Source organism: Mus caroli, chromosome 1, assembly GCF_900094665.2.
Source record: "Mus caroli chromosome 1, CAROLI_EIJ_v1.1, whole genome shotgun sequence".
NCBI classification, from domain to species: Eukaryota; Metazoa; Chordata; class Mammalia; order Rodentia; family Muridae; genus Mus; species Mus caroli.
In genome coordinates, this window is record NC_034570.1 from 85,737,688 (window position 1) to 85,747,449 (window position 9,762).

General features: G+C 47.6%; 1 protein-coding gene across 1 annotated transcript in view; it reads left to right on the top strand.

Annotated features, from left to right (window-relative positions):
* The window catches only part of Sned1 (sushi, nidogen and EGF like domains 1), a 58,708-nt gene that overhangs the window by 31,981 nt on the left and 16,965 nt on the right, over window positions 1–9,762 (top strand). The window contains exons 9-16 of the mRNA XM_021159208.2: window positions 1,617–1,742; window positions 2,068–2,172; window positions 2,302–2,415; window positions 2,942–3,058; window positions 4,289–4,405; window positions 4,584–4,700; window positions 4,845–4,958; window positions 5,538–5,711. Coding sequence (XP_021014867.1) covers window positions 1,617–1,742; window positions 2,068–2,172; window positions 2,302–2,415; window positions 2,942–3,058; window positions 4,289–4,405; window positions 4,584–4,700; window positions 4,845–4,958; window positions 5,538–5,711 — 984 coding nt within the window. The remainder of the gene's footprint in view (window positions 1–1,616; window positions 1,743–2,067; window positions 2,173–2,301; window positions 2,416–2,941; window positions 3,059–4,288; window positions 4,406–4,583; window positions 4,701–4,844; window positions 4,959–5,537; window positions 5,712–9,762) is intronic.

Genomic DNA, 9,762 nt, shown 5'->3' on the forward strand with positions numbered 1-9,762 from the left:
ATCAGACATTTATAAATCTGACCCAGCAATCCTAATCCTATTCTTGGTATTAGTTCTAAAGACATAAAAAATATGGTATATTTATAATCTCCAAAACCTGTGGATGGATCTGCAAGCTGGTGCCTTCATACAATGGTGCACCCCTCAGTCTTAAACAGGACTACACACACACACACACACACACACACACACACACAGATGGATAGCAGATATATTATGCTGAGGGAAGACAGCTGGACTCAGAAAGACTTCATACTGTATGGCTCCATTCATATGATACTGTTGCAAAGTGGAACTACAAGAATGAACTCATTGGTGTTGGTAGTTACCAGGGACTCATGAGACTGAAGTCATAGAGTGCAGATGTCCTTAGAGGTGACAGGATGCTCTATGCTATGATTCTGATTGGGATTCCATGAGTTTATACATGTGTTAAGCTGCTTATAAGTATATACCAAGTGAAAGTTGATTTTACTGTATAACAGTTTACAAAAAAAAATATCAAAGTACATGGGAAAATTAATACCTGGAAAAAAAAAAGTATTAGGTTGTCCAGAGAAGGCTGAGCGGCTGTGCTGACAACAGCTGATGCACTCAGAGTAAGAAATACCAGTGGGAAGGGATGGTATTATTTTACAATGGTGAGGAGGTCAACTCATCAAGAAGACAAGCCTAGCCGGGCGGTGGTGGCGCACGACTTTAACCCTAGCACTTGGGAGGCAGAGACAGGCAGATTTCTGAGTTCGAGGCCAGCCTGGTCTACAGAGTAAGTTCCAGGACAGCCAGGGCTACACAGAGAAACCCTGTTTCAGAAAAAAACAAAAAACAAAAACAAACCAAAAACAAAAAAGCAAACAAACAAACAAAAGAATCCAAACCTAAAGTTACTATCACCTGCTAACATCATCAAATGTGTCCAAAAAACATGAGTTAAAAGCTGATAGATTACAAAACAAACAGGGCCATACTTTGGGGGAGATTTCAATAATTCATAGAGCACACAGACAGAACTGGTTAAAACTGGAAGGCTTGTACCTAGCCTGATGGACATCTGAGGGGCATTCATTTTTCTTTCCCCTAGTATTCATGAAGTGTCACTGTGACTGGCCATGGTGTGGGTCATAAAATAGAAACAGGTGACTTAAAACCACAGCAGTTAAATGAGTAATCATTGAGAAATCTTAACTATTTAACCAACAGGAATGCTTGAACAATGATTCATTTACTTATTTTATGTATGTACACTGTCACTCTCTTCAGACACACTAGCAGAGAGCATCAGATCCCATTACAGATGGTTGTGGGCCACTATATGGTTGCTGGGAATTGAACTCAGGAGCTCTGGAAGAGCAGTCAGTGCTCTTAACGGCTGAGCCATCTCTCCAGCCCCAGTGCTGATTTTTGTGTACCCAAAAAGGAGCCTGGGCCAAGCCAGCTCCCAGAAGACTTGATTCTGACTTGATTCAGACAAGATTCTGACTCGAATCCCTCTTGGCATTGAGAAGAGCTGTGGGAACTCACATGGGGACCAGCTTCTCCATTTTCACCAGCCATGTCTGCTCTTGGCCCAGCATTCTCCTCTCTCAACTGGCTACTCACCACTGTCTTCCTTGCAGGAAGCTACCTGGTGCCTTCACCCTGCCTCTCCAACCCCTGCCAGAACGGGGGCACCTGTGTGGATGCTGATGAGGGATACGTGTGTGAATGCCCTGAAGGCTTCATGGGCTTGGACTGCAGAGAGAGTATGTTGGGGCTGCTGGGGCTGTGCCCAGGATTGGAGCAGGAGACTGGGGGCCTGCCTGTGGCAACAGAGTTGGGGAGGGTTCTCTCGGGTTGTATGTGCAGGAAACTCCAAGAAGGAAAAAATGTCTGTCTGTCTCTGTCTCTGTCTCTGTCTCTCTCTCTGTGTGTGTGTGTGTGTGTGTGTGTGCGCGCGCGCGCGTGTTTTCAGTAGTTTTGCGGGAGGGTGGCCAGGGTTGGTCAGGGTTAGGAAAAGGGGGTCACATTCTTTCACCCACGGATGCTTCTACTCTATTCTCACACAAGAATCCCCTCATCCCCACACAGGGATCCTCAATGACTGTGACTGCCGGAATGGAGGCAGATGCCTGGGTGCTAACACCACCCTCTGCCAGTGTCCTCCAGGCTTCTTCGGGCTCCTCTGTGAATTTGGTAGGTTTCATAACTGGTCCCTGGACATAATTAGTAGGGTCACTGGGTCTGGGGGGGGGCACCTTCCTCGAGAAGACAAGGTTACCAGGAAGTGATAAGCGGCCACTAAAGGAGCTTCTTCCTTCACAGAAGTCACAGCCACGCCCTGCAACATGAACACGCAGTGTCCAGATGGAGGCTATTGCATGGAGTATGGAGGAAGCTACCTATGTGTCTGCCACACAGACCACAACATCAGCCACTGTGAGTGGCTAGGGACAGGCCACCAGGGATCCTGGACAGTGGTGTCTAGCAGGAGAAGGTGCAGGTGATGTCACAGAGCTAGGATTATATTAAGAGCCTGCAGGTGCTCTGACAACAGCTTCACTTGGGTTGTTGCAGGGGTCTCCTTCACTCCCTGAGGGAAAACATTTTGACAAAGAGACAGCTTCGAAAGCTATTTCCTCAAGCCTTATGCATACACAGTTGTGTGTGACTGATGCATTTACTACTCTACACGTTAGTGTAAAGGTATTGATCAGTTAAGTGATGTGTAATTATATGGACGATTATGCCAGGGGTCAAAGTTACCTTGTTGCATCTGAAGGTTGCATGTTGCAAAAATCAAGAGTAGGAGAAACTCCAGGGGGTGAGACCTTAGGGCCAATATAAACAATGCAGAGGCACGCAGATGTATTTTAAGTGGCCTTGATTTTAGCCACAGGATGTCTAGGTGACCCTGACAAGGGCATGTGGTCCAGGACAGCCTATCTATCCCCTCTTCCCCTAGCTCTGCCATCACCCTGCGACTCAGACCCTTGCTTTAATGGAGGTTCCTGTGACGCCCACGAGGACTCCTACACGTGCGAGTGCCCTCGTGGATTCCACGGCAGGCACTGTGAGAAAGGTAACTAGAGACCGGTGGGAAATGGGGTGCAGGATGGGGCAGGGTAGATCTAAAGAGCAGCTGGGGGCAGGCAGGAGTGGGGCGGGCGCCACCCATCTCTGCCGTCAGCACCACGGAGAGCTCCCAGCCTGCTGCTGTCTGTGAGCCTTCCTTTTTCATCAGATAATCATTCTTTCTAGAGCCTCCCTTAGACTCTTTGCTCCACACATCTAGGGCAGCACAGGCCTGACCATTTTTGACAGTTATTTTCATCACTTGTCTTGGTCTGTAAGCCTCGACAGGCTTCATTTAATAGATTTTAGAATCATTATATTGAACTTAATTTTTTTAATTCTGTTTTTGTTAAATTTAGTTTAACACAGAGAATGCAAACATTTTACAACATCTAAACACTTAGAATTTAAGTATTCTTCCATAATGTATTGCAAGAGTTGTCCTTTCCACCAGTGGAGCCCAGGACCTATCCCTTTCTTGAAGTAACACACACTCACAATACCTCAAACCAGGCATGTTAGGAACGTCCTTGACTGGAGGCCTTTGTAACCTAGCTCAGGACTCGGGGCATCCCACAGCCTGGCTGGTCAGGAGAACCAGGTTAGATTTATTTATGGGGAGCCTCCTCATGCCACCTCTCCAACTATGTACCACGTGCCCCTGAGCAGGGTTCTGAAGAGGTGTCTGAGGGTTGCTAAAGAGAAGGCCTTCCTCATGATTCTGCCTGAAACCCCATGCAGGGCCCTTCTGGAATCTGCTCTGAGGGACCCTGAGGAAGACCTGTGCATTTGCCGAGGTGGCACAGGAATGGATGAGAGAGAGAGAGGCTGGGCCCTGGAGATGAGTGTGATCTCTGAGTAGGGTATCCCATAGAGCTGTGAACTCTGCTGGAGGCCCAGAGCAGATTCTGGAAGGGCGGTGTGTGTGTGTGTGTGTGTGTGTGTGTGTGTGTGTGTGTGTGCGCACGCACGCGCACACGCTGTGATGTGGGGCTCAATTCTCCAGCAGGGAGAGAACTGGCAGACTTGGAGTCTATAGCCTAAGCTCCACTCACCCTTCTTTAAGCCTGACTGATTTAGCTCCTACTGTGTTGGGCTTTGGGGCCCAGTTGAGAAGTAGGTCTGACTTCAGGTCCACCCAGTTCAAAGGACTGAAAAGGCAGAGCATGGTAACATGGATTCTGCACCACTCAGAGGCTGGCCTATATTTGCCACATCTGTCTGTCTTTCCACACAGCCCGGCCACACCTGTGCAGCTCAGGGCCCTGCCGGAATGGAGGCACATGCAAGGAAATGGGCGACGAGTACCGCTGCACCTGCCCTTATAGATTCACTGGGAGACACTGTGAGATTGGTGCGGCCCCAAGGCAGGGGTGGGTGGTGATGGACATGCTCTGAGATAGGGCTGAGCCAGCCAGAATCCAGCTGCACAAGCCCTGCCCACCATGTACCTGCCTCTCAGGAACACCTTCGTGGGACTTGGAGAGGTTGAAATCTATAATACTTGACTGATGGGTGTCTTCTGCTTCCAGGAAAGCCAGACTCCTGTGCCTCTGGCCCCTGTCATAATGGTGGGACTTGTTTCCACTACATTGGCAAATACAAGTGTGACTGCCCTCCAGGCTTCTCTGGACGGCACTGTGAGATAGGTAAGTAGGAAGCAGCCAGGGGTACTCACCTCAGCACACATGAAAACTGGGTCAGTGGGCAGGACTGGGCTGGGAGGGGTCGGGTAAGCTAAGTGCAGGAATGCAGAGGACCTCGTGGTGAAAGGACCTTCTGTGTTCTTGCAGCCCCCTCACCCTGCTTTCGGAGCCCATGTATGAATGGGGGTACCTGTGAGGATCTAGGGACAGATTTCTCTTGCCACTGCCAGCCAGGGTATACAGGACACCGGTGTCAGACAGGTGAGAATTAGGTGGGTGGGCTGAGAGCATGGCATCTTTTTCTGATCCCCTAAGAGTCGGGTAGGGTGGGGATGATGTCTTAGATACTGTTCTACTGCTATGACAAAGAACCGTGACCAAGGCAACTTATAGAAGGGTGTATTGGGGGCTTACAGTTCAGGGGATGAGTCTGTGACTGTCGTGGTGGGGAGCATGGTGTCAGGCATGGTGCTGGAGCAGTAGGTGAGAGCTTACATCCCAATACACAAACAGGAGTCAGCGAGTGCTAACTGGGATAGAATAGCTTTTTAAAATCTCAAAGCCTGCCTCCAGTGACACACTTCCTCCAACAAAGCCATAGCTCCCCATCCTTTCTAAACAGCTCCACCAACTGGGGACCAGGCACTCAAATATATGAGCCTGTGAGGGCCATTCTCAATCAGACCATCCAAGAGGGCAAGAAGGAATCAGTGTCTGCAGTACCAGCCCCCAGAGGCCACTGTCTCCTTGAGTGGGTGGTAGGAGAGGCAGGCCTCACTGAGCACATGGAAGAACAGAGATGGACCAAGTGGGCCTCCTGATGCTGGTGTTCTCTTGCAGAGGTGGACTGTGGTCACCCTGAGGAGGTGGAGCATGCTACCATGCGCTTCAACGGAACTCACGTGGGCTCAGTGGCCCTGTACACATGTGAGCCCGGCTTCAGCCTGAGTGCCCTCAGCCATATACGTGTCTGTCAGCCACAAGGGGTCTGGAGCCAGCCTCCCCAGTGCATTGGTGATTCTGTGGGCCCTCAGGGATGGGTGGGTGGTCAGGCAGGGTCAACCTCCTCTTCTCACAACCACAGTGCCTGAGCCCCAGCCCCGCCCCATCTCCTCTGTGAATGGAGGCTCTCTGTCCTGTGGTGACACGATGACTCCCAGGTTTATTCTGGGCTCTTCCTAGGCAGGGCTTTCTTGTCCTCAGAGCAACCACTAACAGGTCAAACCTCTGCAAACCTACACTGCAAATAAAGCACTGAGGCCAAGGCCGTATCCAAGGTCAGAGTCCTAAGAAAGCAGAAATCAGTCCAGGGCCCCACCCAAACCTGCGGAATCCAGTTACAGCTAAACAAAATCCTAGCTCCCACACGTGCTTTGTGAAGGGCTGTTCCAGATGACACCATCTCCAGGGTTCCAGCATTGGCTCCCATCCTGGGGACAGTCATTCTCATACAAATCCTGGCTGTGAAGCTCTCAGCATGGCTGCGAGGCATCAAGCACCAATGTATCAAGCTGTGTGCTCAGCTCTGTCACCAGGAACTGTGTGATCATAATACAGTTTTCATGAAACAAAAGGAGGGACAGCACTTAGGACAATGACCATTCTCCAAATGCTTGGAGCAGCTCATCCCACTGTGTGGCCCTACTAAGATAAAGTTCTGAAGAGAAGTACCTGACCACAGGCATTCACCCTCTGCTCCTGCCTTCCCTAGCCCAGGGTTCCTGTGAGGTTCTCAGAAGAGCGCCTCTTTCAGTTCTGCTTCTCAGCATGTTGTCAGGCAGGATACCCTGAAGAGGAGGGCGTTTCAGCAAGGGAACTAGAGCCTGAAAAGCACAGCCATCTCTAAAAGCAGTGGTGGACATATACAGAGCAGCTGCCACTGGAGACAGAAATACCGAAGATGGACAAAAAGCACACAGGAACATTCATCAGCTACATGCATTTTATATTGCACCAGATATAGTAACAGTACTCAGAAGTTAATATGGCATTGGACATATACACCTGGGTCAGTAAATCATGCTGTAAAGGCATATATAAAGATGAGACTTTAAACCACAATCATCGAAATAACCAACATAATGTATAAGTGGATATAGACAAAGAATAAGGCAGTTGGGAGGGCTTCCCCAGGAAGAAGAGAACGAGATTGTGCACAAAAGGAAGTGTAGCGCCTGGAGGGAACACAGCACCAAGCCCGAGACATTGGAACATCACAGGATAACGGAGGAACCTCAATGACAGGGGATCACCACAGGGATGGGATCACAGGGCATCAGACTTCTTGCCACAGACATCAGAGGGGAGAGCAAAGGTTCCTTTCAGAAGCACTTAGGTGAGGGCAGGCACAGTCACCCTGGATGAACTGTGAAGGTAAACACCATGAGACTGGAAGAACCACACCCGTTAACCTGTCAGAGCTGGGGATCCAGAATTTCAGGCATCCTTTCCTATATGAGAAAGGCTGCTAGCACTTTTATCTCAGGTCAGAGACCCACCATGAGCAGGGGTGACAGGGCAGAGGAAACCAGCCATACTCGAGTCAGAGAAGCTGAGATCATACTAAGTCCCCACGCATCCACCAATTCTCGCCCACAGGAACCTACCACATACATGTGAAGCCAGGGGCTGGTCTAAAACTCAGACATCCCATTCTCCCACAAGGCTGCGATCCCATGTCCAGTAGGAAAGAGGCCTGCCGCAGCCCTCGAGAACTTAAAACTAATCACCAAATCCACTTCTGCCCCACAGCAACAGTGCCGCTCAGTGACATCAGAGACAGGTGGCTCAGCCAGGTTGCAGGGCAGAGAACAGAGCCTGCTCATCCCAGGGAAGAACTGTTCCACGCTGGTCTGTACTGCGTTTGTTTACACTATGACTGAGGAACACGCATTTTCAACAGATAATCTAAAAACAAAATTATTGAAATAGAATTACAGATGTCCCAGATATTGGAAATCACAAGGATTTTTAAAATGCCACTATAAAAATATTTTTTAAAAAGCTAAGAGAATAAGATAATAAAGAAACTTAAATGACAAAATAAGAGATTCTGAACTAAAAATGCAACGTTATCAGGACAGGCTAGATTAGATTTCCAACAGGATGGGCACAATAGGGGGAAAGGTGGGCATTTTACTTCACAGTGTAACAAAATTACACAAGCTGCAAACCAGAGAGAAAGTTATTTTAAGTGAACCACAAGTTATGAAAAGTTCCTTTCAAATGGCAGAGACTATTTGGTGAGAATAGTATTCCCTCAATTCTAAACTAAATAGACATAAAATTTGAGATTATAGGCTAATATTCCTGAGGACATAGATTAAAAACGTTAGGGAACTATTACTAAATCAAAGCTGGTATTATGGAAAAGAATAATGTCATGAGCCAGTGGATTTATCTTGGGAGCACAGGGTGACACAACATCTGAACATTAATCTGTATCCGAAATATTAGGAAATGAGAGGAAACATGGTTCTCAATTGCCACAGAAAAATCACTTAGCAGAACTTAACTACTATAAAATAACTCTTCATCAACTAAAAATAGAAGATATTTTTCCTCAGATTAAGAGAATCTAGGAAAAAAACTACAGCTAACAAACCACAGTGACAAAGACTGCCCGCCACTGGGAAAGGCTACTCAGCCATTGCTTTCCCATGTTGCCCAGGGTGTCCTGGACACTGCTAAGGTGAGACCCTGCAACAGAAGGCACAGCCATCAGGAAGGAGGGAGGAGCACCGTGTGCACAGAAGACCCTGAGCATATCCTGCAAGAGAAGCTGCTGGTATCACCCTTGGGCGAACGAGATTACAGGACTTGAAGTGATCCGTGCAGTTCAGATCCCACAGTCTCACTGGGAACATTTGGAAAAAGGCGTGGAATGGTGCTGTGCACAACAACATCATATCTGTAGCTTCTGTGTATGTAAGAAGAATTCTATGTTAAAACTAAAAACTGCAAAGAACATACAGGGGAAATGTTCCTAGCAGATGGAGCCACACAGGTATGCATCTGAAAAGCAGGACATTTGTTTCCAGTTGGCACTTAGTGTCTGATTCTTTGTGGTTAATTTTTATGGGGGAAATATAGATATACATCTTTCTGATTCAAATACAGAAAGATCCCTTGGGATGGATGGATATATATATATATATATATATATATATATATATATCTCAAAGAAATAAATGGACAAATCAGATTTGGGTATATAAAAATTAGGAACTTAAAACTTAACCTTTGGAAAAGTTAAATAAAAGCTAGAACATGAAAGGCTGCATACGTGTGAATATAGATAGATCAGTAAGGAGAGAGCGCTTGCGAGCGCGCTAACATTGAGACTACTTGGAAGACACCAATGAATGTGAATGGAAAGAATAAGCTCAATAGAGAAATAGGCAAAACAGATACACACCTTATGGAAGAAGAGCTACATGAGGCCAGTGAACATGAAAATGGACATTTCACTTCACAGTAGTCAGAAATGTGCACATTCAACAGCTAACTGCATCTATCAGAAGTTTGGAAGTCTATCTGTGAGAACGTAGACTACAAAATGTCTTGTTGGTCGCTAGAGGGACTCTATATAAGTTGCCAGAAGCACGTGGGAATGATTTGGCTTGTTAAGGTGAGTACCAGTGCAGCCTGCGTCTGCACAATGCCATTTCCCAGTAAACTTAAACTCACCTATCCACACCAGGCAGGATATGCGGAGAAGCCCTACCACAGCAGTGTTTGTAGTTACACACACACACACATCTGGAACCGACACAAGTGCTCACCAGATGAGACAGGATGTAATATGATGACAGCAACTATGGAGCATTAAACAGCATGGAGAGCAGTGAGCCACAGTGTCCCACAGCGATGTTGATGTCTCTCTCCTACTCGCGAAGCGAGGGGGTGAGGAAGAACCATTTCCATGGTACTCTGTGGGCAAAGGTCAGAAGCAACAAAAGCCAACGAAACCCAGGTCCTGTCTCGGCAACTCATCAAACTTTAAAACTAATTTTAGGGCTGGGCGTGGCACATGTCTTTAATCTCAGCACTCGGGAGGGGGGGA